This window comes from Enoplosus armatus, chromosome 19, assembly GCF_043641665.1.
Source record: "Enoplosus armatus isolate fEnoArm2 chromosome 19, fEnoArm2.hap1, whole genome shotgun sequence".
Taxonomy (NCBI): domain Eukaryota; kingdom Metazoa; phylum Chordata; class Actinopteri; order Centrarchiformes; family Enoplosidae; genus Enoplosus; species Enoplosus armatus.
The window spans coordinates 4362102-4382063 of record NC_092198.1 but is presented as its reverse complement, the minus strand read 5'-3'; the positions used below and the strand labels follow the sequence as shown (position 1 = coordinate 4382063).

The 19962-nt window shown below is 42.6% G+C and overlaps 1 protein-coding gene across 2 annotated transcripts; it reads left to right on the top strand.

Moving 5' to 3' along the window:
• Positions 1-8771: 8771 nt before the first annotated feature.
• Positions 8772-19704, top strand: gopc (golgi-associated PDZ and coiled-coil motif containing). Of its 2 annotated transcripts, XM_070925920.1 has the most exons (9): positions 8772-9148; positions 11638-11802; positions 13466-13489; positions 14993-15168; positions 15643-15808; positions 15894-15989; positions 16834-16998; positions 17088-17253; positions 18931-19704. In XM_070925920.1, the coding sequence occupies exons 1-9, from the start codon at positions 8888-8890 to the stop codon at positions 19047-19049; spliced, it is 1338 nt and encodes a 445-aa protein (XP_070782021.1). In that variant the 5' UTR covers positions 8772-8887; the 3' UTR covers positions 19050-19704. The 2 variants fall into 2 exon arrangements, with proteins under 2 accessions (XP_070782021.1, XP_070782020.1); XM_070925919.1 differs by lacking the exon at positions 13466-13489.
• Positions 19705-19962: the final 258 nt, after the last annotated feature.

The window sequence follows — 19962 nt, the reverse complement described above, 5'->3', positions numbered from 1 at the left end:
GTACTGTACAGTATGTAATGAAAACTAGACAGTTTCTCCCTTGAATTCCTCCTGACTGCTCTTTAAAAACTCTAGCAAACCCAATGTACACTAGTAGTTAGCAACTAGCTAAGCATGGTGGAGCCTTTAGCATTTAATTAAATACTCCACTTTGCTCCAGTAGCTGCAGATATTGCCCTCAGGAGTTGGTTGAGACCAAAACAGAGCTTAAAGGTGCGTGAATATTGAACTTACATTCATCAGGCGGCCAGGAATACAACTCCAAATGAATGCTAATAATTCTCAGTGTGTGCTGGATGTTTAATAGGCAACTGCTGCTATCATGTTAACATGTCCTGTTATCCCCAAGGGGGCCAAAAGTCAATTAATGCAGCCTTAAATTTACATATGGAAATGTAGAGGATTAACCTAAGCTATCCGATAGCTCCTTTCAATTGAATTCTCTATTTGATTATACAAAGTAATATTAAAATCTAACATTTCCAGTTATTGTAAAAGTCACTCATTTAATTATAATTTATATCTATATAAAGCTTACAGGCTCATTTGCATACTGTGTTTCATACATTCAAAATGGCACAAAAAGGTTTCAATTCAGAATCAGAAATACTTTATTTAAGTGTGATTATTAAAAATAGACTATGGTCTGCCTGTGTCTGTCTTCGTTATGCTTCGCTTTATTCACACAATGCCACATTATTTATTGGCTCACTACTGTAACATGTGGCCTTGCCTTAACTCCCCCAGGAGCCTGAATGGAAACATGACACAAATTATTAGTGATGATACTGCAGATAAGAAGATAAAGCCACAGCAAATCTGGTGCTCAGGTAAATGAACAGAGTAGTTCATGTGTTTATATACCAGGCCTCTGGGTTTTCCTTCTCATCGACTCCCACTTCTCCTTTCAGCTACTATATAAAAAGATATTAATCTTTGATTCCTCGTGGTGACTTGAAAATATCATGTTTCACAACAACAGAACTTTTGGCATTATTCAGACTGTTTTGTCTCTCTGCTGGCAATATTAAAACCGACATTTCACGTGTGAGGCGACCTTGATAACCACTACACTTATGAAATATAAAAGTTGCTGATATTGTCCAAAATGATTGAAAATCGAGGCAGAACTGCATTTATGTTTTGGCTGAGAAAATCATTTGAAAATGATATATCATATGAAAATCTCACAATGGTCACATTTTGTACAGCACAGCTTAACATCACCACACCAAAGCCCAGACAGGCTGTCAGCCTCCAACGTTTATGGTTCCTGTGTCTACGGCAGCTGCTGTCACTCAAATGACACAAAATCAGCAACTGTGTCTGAATCCAGTTTAAAATCATCTGAGCTCTCCAAGATAAGTACAATATGTGCTGAATCCATCCCATCATTTGGACTCTAGGCCCTGCTGCCAGAAGATGGAGCTGTTTTCTGCTAAAATAGCTCAGACGCCCCATCAGGTCCACTACCTCTGTTTAGACTCACGAGCTGTTTTAATTATTAGTGATATTTCATCTCAGTTCTTCTACAAGTAATAACTTCAAATGAACATTGAGAGTGTGTGTATATATGTATGTGTATATGTATTACTTTTGACTTTCTTGGTGAATAATCAGCAGCTGTTAAAAAGTCAGCGCTCCCCATCGAGGAGTCAAACTGCAGTCTTCCACATGATAGGTGCCGATACTGTCCGCTGTTCCAACAAGACAAACTGCATCGCTCTTTTTGGCACGTAAACAGGCTGGTGGAGGTGTTCCAGCCTTTACATAGAGATATACAGGGCTCTGTACTGCAGCACATTAAAACGATTTCAGTCAGACTACAAAAACCTGAGCGAACTGAATCGTTTCAGTAACCTTTCTGACTTCATAAGGGTAACGAGTCAACTACTAGAACATGAATTATTTACAAAAGCAGCATAACCAATGAATAACAGAGGCAGTTCTTTACAGCCTCTTCCGTCATTAAGTAGAATGGAACACAACCTAACTTTGATGCTCACATGTGGGTTGGATTGCCATAATAGCACAAGGAGGGTTCACAAGCAAACATGGCTATGCACGCTGCCCTACAGCTCCTCAATGCTGAGGAAGAACTGATCTGTTTATGGATATTAAAGTCGAGATGATACAGCATTTCAACTGCAGAAGGTGGAGGAAGACAGCGAGGGTGAATACTTTGTCGTTGGAGTAAGACCCTCAACCTGACCCACAAGAGCATAAAGCTAAAGCGACGCAGGAGGAGATAGCCGTCTTGTAAGGCCGATGCATACTGACCAGGAATAAATTGCGGTTTTGATGAGCTGCAGCGTCACATTGAGAGCTGTAACTTTACGATGTTGAGTGCACAAATTCACAATATAATATAGTATAACAGTATTAGTTTAAGTTGTGCAGGATAAGCCACAGACACAAACATTGTGAGTACAAAAAGGTTTTAATAAAATAATGAGGTAAAACGTATGTAAAAACAAAAAGCCCAGGCTTCAGACTGCTGTGAACACAACATTTTGTTCTACTTTCGCTCCAAGCTGACAGCAAATAGCCAGGGATTTCCTTATATGGTCATCTGCTCCAGGCACAGCAGTGACAGCACGTCCACGAAGTAGAGGGACGCACCATCCACCCTTCAAGTCTCTGGAGATTGTTCACTAAGTTATGTCTCACAGAGAGTTAGCGCTTACTTTATGAAGCTGTCGGTCCATCAGGAAACTCCATAAATCGAGGCAGAGCAGCCGGAGGACATCAGAGGGAAAACCAAAAGCCTTTGACTCAAAAAGGTAACCAAGGTACAGTTTGGGACTGATGTATCCATCAATTGGCTCTTTGAGTACATCAATATTTGCCCGTGGATTCAGCTACCTGCTACTCACGGACTTCATCAGGCTAACCAAGCTGTCAAGAAGTTTAGGAGGATCTACCTGCTCTCCTTCAAAAGCCTTGATGGCCAACTGTACCTCACCCAGCACTGACTTCAAAAAAGTCAGATACAGGATCACTGTACTGCGCCTCCCACTGGTCCAAAATACGTGAAACCGCTGGTTCAATGGAGAGCCAACGTGTGGCACACACCTTGGTTATTCGTAAGGGTTTCTCCCCACAGTTGATGGTCACATATATGGCTTTGTAGGCATCTCCTCCCTCCAACTCAACAAGCCCCAGAAATGTTGAGACAGTTGTGTGTTTGGTGTCACTAAAGTACCTTATCACAACCCCCAGGGACTTAGAAACACTTACATCTGTGGACTCATCGAGGAGGAGGCTGAAACGCTGGTCACCCAAATCTGCGACCAACTTTTTTAGAAAGTATGGTGCTAGAACACCATTAATCATTTCCGTGCACTTTGTCCTGTGCATTTGGCAGCTTGCTTTGGGTGGAACTGTTATAAGGCTTTGCCTTTTGAGTATGTTTTTGAGTTGTCATATGTTTTTTTATATCACAAAGTTTGGCAGTATGCCCGTGTATCATCTCCAGTAAACGGCTTCAACCAGCCTTTGAATTCAGGGTTTGATTCCCACTCCTTTCTGTATTTTTGACTGAGTTTAGACTAAGACATGATGAGCTAGCTAGCTAGATGTCTAGCTTATGTCACAGAGAGGCGCACACACAGTGGACGAGGTGAGTAAGTGACTGAGGCTGTGTGAGTCAAATGCAATGATTTATTTTAGTGTGACAGTGAAGAAACATTTACATCCAGCGGCGGAGTGGTGGGGGTCTCCTCTCGGCTCTGGCTGCAGCTGGGACAGCTGCGCGAGGCTACTGTGAGACTGACCACCTGTGAGTGCTTCAGGACGGGGGATGGTCTCACGGCAGCACCTGCTGCTCGTTGAGGACAGTAAACTGCAGAACGATACGTGCTTTCAACTCAGAGTCTCCGAAACACCAGAAAAGTCTCCAATAACCCCAGAAAAAGTCACTAGATTTGTCGCTAGTAGCTTTTGACAAAAAAAAGTCGCCAAGTTGGCAACACTGCCTCATCGTGACGGACGAAACAAGACGCAAGGTCAGTCACAAATATTTGGAGGGGCACGACCACACGCAGCAACGACTTGCTGAGCTTTTTGTGCCCAATGCAAGATACGTGATGAAGTCATTTTGGGAGCGCACTGCGGGGGACACTGCGTCAAGCATAAACCTAGCTGATAGGTTTCAAAGTGAGAGGACACGCTTTTATTCAAAGCATTTACTTTCACACCAGACAAACCAATTGTCCAAACATAATTGTGTGCTGAAATGTTTCTTGGGAAGCTTCTTTTTTGCCTCGTATTTCACACAGACGTGAAGCTCAGCAGTTGAGGTGTGATGTAAATCAAGTCACAACACAGTCAAAACATCAGCTGTGTCAAAATCTGAGAAATTTTTTTCATCAGTTTATTCATTGGGTTCTGTTCTGCGGAGTCCCCCAGTCATTATACTCTACTTAAGACATGTAAGTACTATTTTACAGTGTTTTAATTCAAGTTTTAGCCAATTTGTAGGGATCACGCAGGAGTAACGTAGAGTCAATGTGTTACAAACACTTAGCACAATTAAAGGCCCAAAAAATATCAATGTCTGGAAAGGTAAGCCTGATTGGCTTTTCTGTCTCTGGGGGCAGGTCTTACATGCATACCAATGTTTGATTGACACAATTTGGGCCAATCGTTCAGGAGAAAATTTGAAAAAACAGTCAGTAGACGGTGCCCGGATTACCGTGAGGGCTCACGGTATCCGAACGGCTGGAATTTTCGACTCACGGTGCTCCGGACGGGTAAAAAGGAGTCATTTCTAATATTATAAAAACACACACATTTGAGTAACTATCAGATATTGAATGAACGATATTGATGAATAACTATCAGATATTGTATAGTTAGTATTATTTCTAAGCATTTCTACATTTTTAATCGATAAATGCTTATATGAACCATGTGGCAGAGTCCAAAATGGCTGTGCGCAACAGAAAACAGTTTCTTATTAACTAACATTAATGTTAATATGTGGAGGATGGGGAAACAACTCTGGTGACGTTAAATTTGAAGAATTCTTAATTTAATTCATTTTGAAACATCAAATTGAATCTCTCTCCCTCTCCTTTGCCCAACCCAGTGTGGGTGTAATGAGGATGTTGGCGAGTGATTGTGGAATGGGAATGTGTTTCAATAAGGTTGTTTTTGTTGCTCCTATTGCGTGTTGGACATGTTGCCTGTTGTCTAACCCTGGACTCGTAGATGACAGGGGCTGATGGGTGGGTTTGGGCATGCTTAATAAAATGGTCCAGCCGTTTCATGAATAGCTCAGTGGTCATATAGCCCTTGTTCATACCAACCATATCTGTCATATGGTGCAGCATGTCTACATGGACCCCAGTGCAAGACTGTACCAGGGGCCTCACCAGCCCTGCCAGACACAAAGGTTTGTCATGCCATCCTGCCAGCAAGCAGATAAAAAACAATCACACTCTCAGGCATTTCTTTGGTAGAGACTGGCTGCTGCTGCTCTCTTCCTCTCTTTGCACACTGTGTGTTGGTCAGCTCAGTGCTTTCAGAGCAGTACACAGTGGAGATGACTCTGGTGACAGCACTGCCACCGGATCCTTTGTATGGAATCAAAGCCTTGGAGCCTGTGATGAGGTTGTGATACAGGCTCAGGATGGACTCCCTCATGGAGTCCATGCTTCCTCAGGTTGGTCAGTATCAGCTGAAGGACTCGTCCTGGATTGAATGGGCTTATCAGCCTCATAGATATGGAGATATGGGTTAGAAGGGGCCGGCTGCACCTACCAGTAGGTTCAGAAGGCCATTATCATTTATTCACATGGTTGATGACTATCAGTTCTTATTGGGTCCTACTACACCTACTAGTTCAGAAGGCTTAGGTTTAGGCAACAAAACTACTACTACTTGGTTCAGGTTAGGAAAAGATGTCACAATCCTTCAAGAAGGTTTAGTAGGTCCTTATGTTAACTAGACCATATATTTGGGACAACGGGATTGTAACACCTATTCAATCAACGGTCCTGGCCATGGCAGAGCAGCTGAATTGAAAGAAAAGAAAAGGAAAACATTAGTCACGTATGTCAGGATGACATAATTGGACTAATTAAGGCCCAGATTTAAGATTAAGAAGTCAAAATAGCTGTGCATTTATGACTTTAAAGTATAGTACACATCATTTCACATTGAAGAACATAAACCTTTACCTCTAGCCCAGCATGAATAATGTGAACTTCACACCACAACATGATAATAAACAGCTTTTAATTCGGTTCAATTTCTGTTTCTTAACATTTTGTAAACATTAAAATAGTTAGAAGGTTCTGCTGTTAGATTTTGACTCTTGACATATGAATGAAATACTATTTAAATATCCTTCAGATTGACTGTCTGCCTCTCTTACAATAAAATGTAAAAGATGGTGTCTGTTTACATAACATTTAAAATCAGATCAAAAGAGAAAATGCAACTTAATTAGTTAATAGAATAAAATGGTGAAATAAATAAGTGAATTCAAATTATATTTATATAAGTAATACAGGTAAGTAATCAAGTTAGTATTGGTACAATTTCAGTGTGACTTTAACAATGTAAAATATTTTTATTATATATAATGTAAATATTTTAACTTATTGTCTAACTTGATGTACTGTTAATATGGTCGCCAAAGAAAGCATTACTTTTCTTGTGGAAATAAACAGACATGTCCTTTTTGATTGTAAATTAAGAACTTTTACTCAAGGCAGAATCATTTCAAAAAAATAGGACCTGCTTTAAACAACTGTGTTTTGCCATGTAGCTTCTCCCACTACCAGAAACAGCATTGGTCCCATTAGCTCAGCTCCTGGTAATGGGGTGTCTTTGGGCCGCAGACCTGTTGATACAACCACAAAGCCAATCATCGATGTTTGCTCTGGGTCCTTCTCCCACCAAAGAGGTCATTCTGGATAAAAAGAGGGACTCTTGTCGGGGGCAATAGCTCCTGATAGGGTCTCCCAAGGCAAATTGGTCCCAGGAGAGGGTCCAAACTAAGAGCGATGGTGAGCCAGTTGGATCCTACTCATGGAAACAGGATCCCCGCTGTTCTCACCGCACAGCTGGCTCTGGACAGGAAGTGTGTGACCATGCTCAAACCGCATATTGCAGGGAACAACAGCAGTTACCTGCAGCACTGGAGAATGTTATCAGTGAGGAGTGGGCAAGGTGCACCACTGAATGCCTGTCTGGCTGTGAGCTTCACAAAAGGAGGAGTTCTTTAACCCAATGTGAGGAAGTAGCCCACCACCGTTTTGACCCCTACCTCTCGCACAGTGGTTTGAGACCGTCCATGTCAAAGAGATCCTTGGTCATCTGGATGAGATGAAGGGTGTCAAATCATTTCAACATATGGCAGGATCTTAAAGCTTGATGCCACAAAAAAAAAGGTACAGGCAACTCTTTGTAAACCATGACAAATCTTTGTTTTCATTGATGGTCATTGATTGTACAAAGAAACTTGCTTGTTGCATTGTGGACACATGTATGTGGCCAGGTACTCAACGGTGCTCTAACCGCTGCTGAGGGAGCTGGTCTAGATGATTTATTGAAATCATTATTAAATTATCAAAATCAGAGGGGAAAGGCATAGTGTGGAGAAAGGTAACAGCATTGGGATAACGTAATAAAGGGGAGACATTTACACTCAATCCAAAACAGATTAGGCATGAAGTACAGTACAATGTACATCATAGGGAGACATCTAACCGGTTTGTGCCGTGAGGCTGAGACAGTTGAGCATATCCTTATATCATGCAGGAAAGTTACACATGAAAGACAAAAAATGATGACACAGTTACAGAAAATGAGGCGGCTCAGACAATGTCAAAAGCGTATTAGTGTATGTGGAGACAGTGTTTGTTTTTTAAGGATGACTGGACTGGAAAGATGTGTTGTTAATTTCTTCTTCATTCCCCTGATGTAGGCGATGATCCGATGATGGAAGGAAACCCCGCTGATACTGACTTTTCACATAATATTCTTTATTTGCATCAAAGATCAGGATCAACAGGCATGCGCATCTTGACCTGTACAGCACCCGTAGCCGAATCAGTACTGCTGCATCGAACACTGTTCAACCTCGTCTTTTATACATTTAGGCATACAGGGCTCCTACCATAACACATAAATCTATAAACTTATCTTTCCCTAGGGTCCCTCAGTACCCCAAAACCGATGATATACAAGTTATTTGGACAGCAGTCTAGGGGTCAGGAAAAGAGACCTATATCGCATAACTCCCACATTCCAAGGGAGACATCCAAACAATAATGAATCTTATCAGTATGGGGCCCCAACATCTACTAGTTATTCACCTGGAACATTGCATACGTGGCAACTTTGTACTGCATATCATTTTATGAAATGACTACTTTTATGATTAGTATCAAATAATACACATCAGATGGCTTTAAAATGAATGGACAATAAGAGAGAATAGAACCATGTAGGTTAGGATGTGTGTGTGTTTGTGCGAAAGGTTTTTTTTTTTTTTTTTTCTTCATATTTATTTATTCATTTATTTTTTGAAGGGAGTTATTTTGTCAACCTATCGTCTGATCCACCCTCCGGAGCAGAAGGGGGCGGTAAAGTACCAATGAGCTGGATACCAACCGCCGTAAAACACGAAGAAGAAGAAGCAGCAGACTCGCGAGTCTGATGTGGGACTTCCTGGTCAGACTGTGTTTTTCATAAGAATCACAAAACGCAATTTGTCAGACTTCTCTCTGCTAACCCAACACAATCATAGTTATCGGGTTTCAACGTTATTTCGTATTGGTCAACAGAGAGGCGATTCATCAGCGCTACTCACCATCAAAGTTAGCTAGCTAGCAAGCTAACGCTAACGTTAGGACTCTGCTGTGCTCTAGCCATGTCCGTTTCGGCTGGATGCTCCCCGGCGGGCCATAGCTCGGGCCTTGGCCCCGGTATGTCCATGTTTCGCTGGCTAGAAGTGCTGGAGAAAGAGTTTGACAAGGCCTTCGTGGACGTGGATCTGCTGCTCGGCGAAATAGACCCAGATCAAGTCGACATCACGTACGAGGGTCGGCAGAAGATGACCAGCCTCAGCTCCTGTTTTGCTCAGCTCTGTCACAAAACCCAGACGGTTTTCCAACTCAACCACAAACTAGAGGTTAGTATCTGTTGTATGATGCTTGGTTACTTGTGAGTGGAGGTTAACGTTAGTTCTCCCCCCCTGCAGAGGTATGAGAGGGATGGTAACGTTATGCCTCTTGTCTCAGCAGCATATGACGAGCCGCTGCAGTTCCGCCGGCCTGTGGCACCGGCACATATCGATTCTTATTGACATATGTCACTATGATATGCCGCTGCTGTGTGTCTCATGTTTGCAGGCAGATCCTGTCCCCTGGCATATACCGATGCTTCACTTTAGGGTCATGTGCCCATCTGTGGTGGATGTGCTCTATATGAATGACCTGATGTGGAATTATTTTCTTTTCTCTTTGGCTGTAGATGTAAAAGTCTGTCTGTGACTTACTGAGTGAGTGACCAAGTTACACCATTGGTCTTTGCTCTTTCAAAATGTCATGACAGTAGTGAATGTTAGTCGTGTACCATAACTCCAGATTTTATCAGTACAGGCACAGCCCTCCAAACTGGTTCCTTTTATCTAGCTGAGGAAAAAGCCCTGTGGGGCCCACGTAGTAAGTGGACATAAGTTAGACTAAAAGTCTTCAGTGCTGCAGGAGCCGGGCTGTGCCTATAGGCTACTCATAGAACCTGGAGTTACCATTAGTAACTGTAACAGTCTGTTTCGTATAGGTTTCACCCTCTAAGGCTATCGCTAGTGAGATAAGGGCAAAGCAGGATGTGGTCCATGCCCCACTGGGTCTGTCCAGTACCCACAAGCAAAAACACACACCCACTTCACGAAAAATAAATAAGCAGTCCATACCTCGCCACTGTGTCACAGTACAGTATGTGCATGTGCACAAAGGCCATATAATACCTGATATTCACCATGAGGGAATGAAACAGGAAAAGATCATAAAACCTGCTGCTGAGGGAAGTAGAGACGATGGTTACGCACTGTGACAGTCCAGCAGAGAGCGGAGTAGGAGAGAAAACAGCTCAGAGAGGCTTGAGGGAGAGCAGACAGTTAAAGCACCCCAAATAACAATCACTCGGACAAAACACCCAAAATAGAGTGAGTCATAGCAAAACGAGAGACATCCCGCAGATAGAAACGAATGAAAGCGCAGAGGGAGTTAATAGATAATTAGAATAGTTGTAATTATAATTAGAATGAGTTCTCTTATACGAGTTGAGTACACTTTAAGAACATACATTACTCCGACCACTGCAGAAAACTGCAGATCAACGTTTAATATCCAGGAATTCACATTAAAGACACTACCACTGACTTTCTGTGTAACAATTTGGCCACAATATAGCACATTGACCATACACAGTCCAGCCATACACTCGTTTTCGACCTAGTCTTGTTAAATGAAGCTTCCCCACAGAGCGGACCAGGTAGCCTTATATGGCAATTTCAGGGACGTAGATTATGCTGAACGGGTGGCAATCATCGAGCTGAAACAAGCAATTTATGCCAAATTTGAGAAAAAGTAGAGAGGTTAAGGATAAGTATTGGGAAATGTTATTGCATAAGGCCCATTTTGTTTTCTTTTCTCAATTGGGTAGACTTCATTTTCTGTTACATTGCAGTGTTGTTGTTGTTACACTCCCACTTAGATTGCCCAACTACCATATAAGAATTCTTCTCTCATGGCCACGCCTGTAAAGATAATATTTCTTATCCCACGAGTAGCATCTATGCAACCATAAAGAGTGCATTACACCCTGCTAGTGTGTTTTAAGACCCAAGTAGCCTACCTGCGAAGAACTGAATGTGGAAGCAAGTGACGGGATTGATTGTGCTGCAGCTCTGCGTTAGAAAGAGTTCATTGTAATACAGATGTTTGTAATATTGTTTAGACTTTAGACTCTATAATTTTATACTGGGACACCACTAGAGTAGCTTTGCATGATTCACAGTTCAGAAAGGTCCTTGTTTGTCTTATACTGGCCCTTCATGCAGCCCCTCAGTTCACCCTCTGTCTGAAACAAGACGCTTTAAGTCCTGTCTCTTTAAGGCCCTCCTAGAAGCCCACTTTCTTCTGATTGGACAGCTTCTTGAAGCCTACGGAGGGGCAGAGAGAAGCCTCTGAGCCCTGAGCACATCCCCGTCGCCTCATCCTCTTGCTGGTGTGCTGGACGGCATGTGACAGCCACAGTAAATTAGCTTGAAAAACAGAGATAAGGGGCTATTTGATGAATTTGATGAACTTACTGTTTATCAGAACACAAATGAGACACGAAGTAGGTTGGAAAAACTGTAGATGAGTGTTTCTGCGGGCTGGGCCTCACTGATTACTGTACAAAAGCAAACAACTTAGAACTTTATTCACTGATTTTGATGAAACTAGATCATGTTTTATGTAGTCCTAGTTGGAGGCCCCACGAAGGGAGTCCTGCTGGGACTGTTCTGTATTCTCTGAAGCCAGTGCAGTGTTGACTCTGACCTCTTGTGTCCTTCCCCCTTCCTTGCCTTCTTCCACACTTCTTTGCCTCCATTCATCCGCCCCACCACTCCAGGCTCAGCTGGTGGACCTGCGCTCTGAGCTGACCGAGGCTAAGGCTGAGCGGGCAACGGTTGAAAGGGAGGTCCATGACCAGCTCCTGCAGCTTCATGCTCTCCAGCTGCAGCTTCATGCCAAGCAAGGCCAGGCTGAGGACTCGGACTCCATCAAAGACAGACTGGTAGGTAGGAGTGGGAGATGCTGTCCACAACCTTCAAACTGAATAAAGTAAAGTTTTACAATAGGGCAAAACATTTGGTGAAGCTATCTCTTTATTTGATAGAGAAAGAAAGTGCAGGCAGGGAGGGGGGGGGGGGGGGGGGGGGGCATGATATAAAAAAAAAAAAAGGGTCAAAGTCGAACCGACGACATTGCAGCTGTCTTAACCACTCGGATACTCGTCGCCCCAGGGCATCTCTAACTCTAACATTTGACCAAGTTGGTTGTTGGTTTTTGTTGTCAGTTGAAAAGATTAAAAAGCACTCGTGTTCTGGAAAAAGGGTAATCATTGGGTTGGTCTGTGAGCCAGGCATCATGGATTTAGTATGATGCGTAGATGCTGTTTAATACTGACTTAATCAAAGTATGATTTAGGGAAGCTGAAGAAAAAGTACCTGAAAGAGGTCTCCAGGAGGTCCAGTCTGGGCCACCTAGACGTTCAATCCATAAACAGAAGGAATGTTCCCTACTTTTTAGGACATGGTGTCTGGCTTATTTTGCACTGTTGTCTTTAAAAAAAAAAAAAAGCAAGAAATTGAATTTCATTCAAAGGAGGAAGAACACCTGCACACTGAAAATAACCTCTTGAATAATATATTAATGCAGAAAGATTCTTGGAGGCTCATTTTAAATGCACACATAAACCTCCTCTTTCTATTTAGTTTCTTGCTGCATGTCCTGTGTTACCACTGCTGAGGTAATAAAAAAATCATTCATCATTCCAGAAAACATCTGACAACATTTAGACAAGCCTGGCGCTGAGCTAGGGCTGCACGATTATTTTGATCAATATTTGAATCACAATTATTATCACGATTATTATTCATTGATTTTAGGGACAAAATATATTTACTGCACTTTCACATTCAAATAAACAGATCATTGCCTTCACTTCCATGTTGTGCTTAATTCCTGCTTATTTACATACTGTATAGACTGGTCCTTATTCACCGTGCATCTCCTGGAAGCAAAATGTAAATCATAAAGGACGGGGATTCAGTGAGGTAACCTTAGCAACGTTATTCTCTTTGGCCACAACCCACGCCACACTTTACGTAAACAAGATTAGTGAACAATATAACAACAACTTTAGTAAAATAGATGTGTTATAGAACAAGGGGAACGTGTTGCTGTTAGGAGGAGGCTGGCTGGAAGGAGCACATATTGGCATCCTGGCTCTGGCTAAATCTACATCTGTCACCTGATATAACATTAGCTAAATAGACAGCTAGCCAAACCCAAACCCTGCTTATCTTATCCCTGTTGTCTTCTGTCTTACGGCTTCAGCTGCAGAGCCTTAACTTACAGTTGAACTGGTGTTGGGCATCTTGAGGAGGAGGATGTGGGCTGGTGCAGAAACAAAGTGGTCCGACGACACATCTCTCGACACTCATAGCCCAAACACATAAAATACGGGGCTGTCGCTGTGGTGCTCTTTCCTCCTGCTTGCCCATTGCCTCCACTGCTTTCAGTTACCTTTTTTTCCAATACTGATGGGCTTATTTCTTTACACTATATCTGCCACTTGTATTGAATGCTTAACTTACTCACAATCTCTGTTGCCTGAAATTAGAATTTCTCTAATCTATGTCTTCTGTTCTTCCTTTGCCTCTTCTTCCCTAAAGCCTGCACCAACATTTGAAGAGATGGTAAGTTTGTGTATGGGTGTGTTGTGTTGATTCATTCCGATCTTTAGGATTGAAAATAGATTGTGTAGCTACAGTTGACACAACTAGTGACTCAATGATACTTGAGGCAGGAGTAGAAAGGACTGGGACCATACCGCTCGTTGGGGGTGCTGGCGGGATGCTGCTGTGCTTTTATACAAGTTACCTCGAACATAACCTGCTCCGGAGCAGGTTAGGTGTGCAGCATAAAGCCTTGTTTATGCTCGTGCGAGACACCGTGACGCAGGCCACCATAGATGTCGCATGAGCTTTGAGTTTGCACAGAGGCCTTTATGCTTAACGGGCTACCCGTTGCAGTATTCTCCGAAACGCCAGGGGACAAAACAAGTGGATAAACCTACATGGCTGCACTCTGCACTGTATCTTGGGACAGGGACACTGCGTCAACCATAAATCCATCTTAAGTTACCATGGCAATGTACCTCGTTAAGAAGTGAACCACTGTCATAACCCTGAAACCCAGGGTTAAACCTGAAGCTACCTTCATAGTACAGGCCTCTGATTTGGGACAGTGGAAAGCTTTTCTCTGACTGTTACTATTTTTATTTCACTGGCAATGGCTTTCCATTTTCTGACATGACGTATTTCTTGGTTGCTTGACAGTTGTTTGATGCTTCTGCCTCATTGTGCACTGTGGTTTTAAAATTCTTCTCAAACCTGATTAACTTGTTGTCTCTCTCTCCATCTCATCTGTCAGTCTTGACTGCACCGAAGCTGTGAAGTGACGTAGCTTTGGTCAAAATGTGAATTAACTAATGCTCAAATATAATACGACCTCCACTTTTTCCCTCTTCTCAACATAATTTCAAGGAAAAAATATTGATTTGTATTTGGGCCAATTATTTACTTGTAGACTAGTTGAGTTGCTTAGTGGGGTTAAGGGCCATGCATCTCAGTGTCTTGTTCACAGGTGAGGGTAAGATGGAGCAGTATCAACAGTGATGCTTAGCAACAAGTATTTACAGGAAATAATCTCTGAAGACACCCATCAATTTGCTGAATTATCCTGTTCAAGGTCATAGTGGGCGGGACTTGCACACTAATATCTTCCCAAGTTTTTTTTCTTAAATTTGATCTTGAGAAAGGTCCTAAGAAAAGTCTGTGTCAGATTCATGACATGTTCTTAATTGTTCGCACCTGTGTTTGTGTTCTTATAATGATGAATCCCATTGTCTCCAAACATAAGAAAAACTACCAGCACTATAGGAAGTGAACAGCAAACAAGCTGCCATATTTAGTAGTGTCAGCAGTGGATATAAAATAACCCCCAGAAAATAATTATTACTTTTGAAATACTTGGTGCACAACAGATGAAGTAAAAACAATATATGGTTTGATCTCAAATGTGATAATAAACACAGATAAATAAGTGGTACTGTATTCAGCTGCCAGAGATTTAAAGGACTTTCACTCATCCGCTCACCTTGCTAAAGTCCTTGGTGTGTGTGTGTGTGTTTGTTGTAGGAACAGGAGCTCGAGGCCAGCAAGAAGGAGAAATTAGCAGAGGCAAGGCTGGAGGCAGAAGTGAGACTATTTAAGAAAGAAAATGAGGCCCTTCGCAGGCACATGGCAGTACTGCAGGCCGAGGTGTACGGAGCCAGACTGGCTGCCAAATACTTGGACAAGGAACTGGCTGGCAGGTAAGGATCATCTATCTAGGGATGAGTTAAAAGATGCGCTTTGTTTGCAGGTTGAAATCCCTTTTCTGGTATTCTGTTTTGGGTGAGACATTATCTCTTGTTTGTTTAAATCGAATCATGACCTCATCATTGAAAGTCAAATCATAAACTGATTAGAAAACGGTGACCTCAGGCCAATCCCATTCTCCCAATGTCTCAGGAACGCCTGGAAGGAATTTCTTCGCATCTAAAACAAAAGCTCCACATTTTGTGCAGTTATACTCTACAAGAATCCATCTTTACATAGTCATCAAGTACATGTGTACCTGCTTAGCCAAGCCAATAAATCCATGATAATCCTTCAGTTCAACAATGTATATTTACTGGAATCACACATATGTATCATCAATATAGTGATAACTTCCATTTAGCCAAAAAATGCACTTTGTGCCTGAAATTTGAAAAGGCAGCAGAAAGCTTTGGTTTGTCTGTCAGGGTGCAGCAGATCCAGTTACTGGGCCGTGACATGAAAGGGCCAGCACACGACAAGCTGTGGAACCAACTTGAGGCAGAGATTCACCTTCACCGCCATAAGACTGTCATCCGAGCGTGTAGAGGTCGTAATGATCCAAAGAAACCTCTTCCCTCTCCTGTGGGGCACGTGAGTGTGAATCTGCAAAGCAGTTGGAAACTGTTGATACTTTTCGTTTGTGCTTCCAAAGTTGAATGTGTTAATGCAATTACAGGACCCAGACATATTGAAGAAAACCCAGGGAGTAGGCCCCATCAGAAAGGTCGTGCTAGTCAAAGATGATAATGAGGGGCTGGGAATCTCCATTACAGTAAGAAATCACAGCTGTTCTGTTTTTTTATCATTTATTTTTTTCCTTCCTGAAAGTGGCCGTGAGAGCCTCTTGAAATTGCACCCGAGAGCTATTTAAAGCAGCCAACAATTCTGTGCATTTAGATGCAAAGTGAATAAACTAAGCCTCCAGCTTATCTTAATGTGCTGCATAGTGAAGTCTTTTGTGAATCGATTGCCGGGAAGGTTGGGGAAAAACTATTTATAACTAATCTATGTAGATCATGTTTGTGCATGCTTTCGTGTACAGTACCAGTGAAACCTTACTGACCTTTCTAATCTTACCAAGATGTGCTTGAAAATCTGAAACCATGAGGTCCTCTAAGCAGCTAACTAAGGGTCTGAAAATTAAATTAAGAGAATTGACTCTTACAATGCAGGGAAAGGCTATAAAAATGCCTCAAGTTTGTGGTTTCCACTCGGCAAAGCATTAAAGATGTTATGACAATTTCCCCTGTTTTGAGCCACAGTCTGCATAATGAGAGTACAGTAGGTGGATAGCGGAAGCCTGTGATGCATGGTACAGGTTGTTATTAGGATTGGAGGTAGCCGGTAGTGGCGGGGGAGCGCCCTGCTGCCGCCCATTCAGAATACAGGAGCTGGTTGAGATGTTGAGATGAGCTTTAAGATAATCTCCGATAGTGTTGTTCAGAGTACTTTCATGCGTGCCCATTTGGGATGTTCAGCACTTGAAGTCAAATGTGGCGTGAGTGATACATAAACAGAGGAACTGGCAGTGAGGTTGTCCTATTGTTTGGTCATCTCTGTCATTACTGTGACATTCCTAACATCTGAGTTAACTCTCGTATGTCTGTTATCATCAGGGTGGGAAGGAGCACGGCGTTCCCATTTTAATTTCAGAGATCCATTCAAGTCAGCCTGCAGACAGATGTGGAGGTCTGCATGTTGGAGATGCCATCCTTGCTGTCAACAGCATCAATTTGCGCGATGCCAAACACAAGGAGGCCGTCACCATTCTGTCCCAGCAGGTAACGCCGTGCACACACACAAGCGCACACACAAAACCCCATCGTTTCTCCGTTTCTCTCAAAGTGTTCATTGCGGGTGTCTGTGTCAGCGAGGACAGATAGAGTTTGAGGTGGTGTATGTGGCTCCAGAAGTGGACAGCGACGATGAGAATGTGGAGTATGAAGACGACAGTGGCCATCACTACCGACTCTACCTGGATGAACTGGACGACAGCAGCACAGCGCCGCCCAGCAACAGCTCGGCATCACTGCAAGGTATGTTTTCAAAACGTGTTCTGACTTGATGCTTACAGATGCATAAAAGGTCTTTCTCAACGCTTAAATGTATGAAATGCAAATGTTGTCCTTATTTGGAGTGCTTCACAGCGCTTGTGCTGCTTGCCCCAATATACAATGTGGTGAGTGCAAAGTTAGCATGACTGACGAATCAGAATGGCCACAGTTATGAGAAGACGATCCAGGTTGAAAAATACTGGAACTTTCCATTAAGACAGAAACTTCAGTTCATTCATTCATTGAGTGTTTAGCTGAGCTGTTTTTCTATTTCTTACTGCTTTTCTTCATTGTCATTCCTCTGATTTCCCTCGTTTGACTTGCTACCATGCAAGTTTAATATTGTAATTGTGCTAATAGAACATTTTCTAGTCTAGATGCATTCAAAATTAGATTGACACCTGCTACTATTTATACCTGTGTCAGGTTAGATTCACTTACCTCCAGCAAATATTGAAACTACAATGTGGAAGACATGTAAGTGGTAAATGATGGGTGGACTCCACTTATATAGGACTTTTCTACCTTAACGGGAACGCTTTACACTTGGACTCTCTCAGAATGGAAGTCAGTATTTGATGAAATCATCACATCACCTGTATAAGGTTCCTGTGTTTGGTGTGGATGGCATTTGCACTATTGAAGGACCGTGGCCCGAAACACGAGTACTGTATGGTTAATAAATGTAAGCCATGACCCTGAATTTGTGAGTTCATCATTGAACATATCAGTTTGAATTTCATTAGACTTTCATACTACTTCTCCCAACAAAAGGACAAAGACAAGTCACAGTGAGTTTCACTGGATTCAGTCATTCAGGCATCTATAGAGAATATAGTTGTTCAGGCGAAGTAGCGCTCATGCATTGTGTTTCGCTAAATGATTGCAAATAACTGAACACACACAATGAACTGTCAAGATGGACAGAAAGGAAGAGAGAATGGAGGCCTGCTGGTATGCAGGGGGTGATTAGCGCCTTTAAGGACACACACCTCTACGTCACACGTACACACACACATGAATGACGGCGTTTAAAAAGCAGTATGGCACGTACTTGCAAGCTGACACACAGGGAAGTGGTGAGACCGTGAGCGTCCGGCGCCAGCCTGCCAACCCCTGGCAGCGCATCCGAAAAGTCCGCTGTTGGTTAGGCTGCCAGTCCTGGCAGTCCGTGAATCGCTCTGGCTGTCCGGTCCCGGGAGTCTGCCGCCTTCTCTGGAAAACACAAGGTTAACGCCAGAATTCCTGGAGCCAGTTACTAAGCATTAGCAGAATAACTACAGAAACCAAGACTCGACTGAGCAGTTCACTTCTGTGTAAAGTGACACAGATGAGACTGAGTTTGACTGTGAACTGTACATTTAATTTTGTTGGACGGAGACTCTGACTGGCACCCCGGCTTAGCAACCAGCAACCGCTACAACTGACATTAAGACATATTAAGCCATATTAATAGTTACACATAGTGTAGTTCCTAAAAGGTACAGCACCGACATTCATTGCTACAGTAGGAGGCAACCATGCCCCCTCTCCACCTCGAGATGCTGATTAAAACAAGCCAGGACACCACAAAACTCTGCTGTCATTATGGGGGAGCTGTCGGGTTGATGCAAACAACATCTTACTTATTATACATCTGAATCTGTGTCCACCCCGCAGCTCTGGAAAAGATGTCACTGAGCAACGGACCAGAGAATGAAGGCGATACTGGGATCTCCAGTGAGACACCGTCAGAGGAAACCCCGTCAAAGCCTCCTGAGACTGACTGCTCCTCCTAGAGGCTCAGCCAAGCCGTTGGTATTTATAGTGATCACAAGAGGATTGGTGGGGAAATCCCTCTCAAAGAACTGAATCAAAGAAATCTATGACAACCCGCGGGACAAGGGGAAATGTACAGAAGTCTGTTTTCCCTTTTTCCTCTGGGTGTTTGGGGGTAGTGGGCTTTGGGGGTTTAGCCTGGGCATGTGGCAATGAAGGGTTAAAGTACACAATTGAAGAAGTCAGAGTTGTGTAAGATATGTAACGGCTGTAGTGACTTTTTTTTGGGATATTTTATTAAGATACTAATGGGAATGTGAGAAAACGGCAGATGGAAGTAGATGTCACCAACTGTCATGGAGGCACAGTGATATCAAGGAGGAACAGGTTACTGGTTGTTGTTTTAAAATGTCTTTCAGGGGCCGCTTTTGGAGAGACACCTGTTGAGTGTTTTGTTTGTATAGTTATTCATCTGGTCTTAACAACACTATGACAAGACTGTACTGTCCTACGGGGACCTGAGAAAAGAATCTCAAAGGAAATGAATGAAAAGAGAATATTTTAATGATTGTTTTACAAAAAGAGAATAAATGTGTTAACAACCTTCTCAGACGTAAGTGATCATTGTAGCGAGCAAGAGCAAGGCCATTCATGAGCAGATGTTCAATAAAAATATCAAATGGAAAAATGCTGTTAAATCTTGCCTGTTCGTCGCCAATGCCACTTTTTCAAACTTTTCTTTGAAACATATTTAAAACTTACGCATGGCAAATAGTCTGTGTTTGAAGGATGTATCCAGGGTATAAATGTTTTTTAACAACCACATCAGTGAACATACTGAACATTGAAAGCTTAGAGGAAAGAAGATACTGAACAGTGTAAAAGTACTTGAATAGCTGCATGGTTATACATAACATGTAGTACATTTTGACA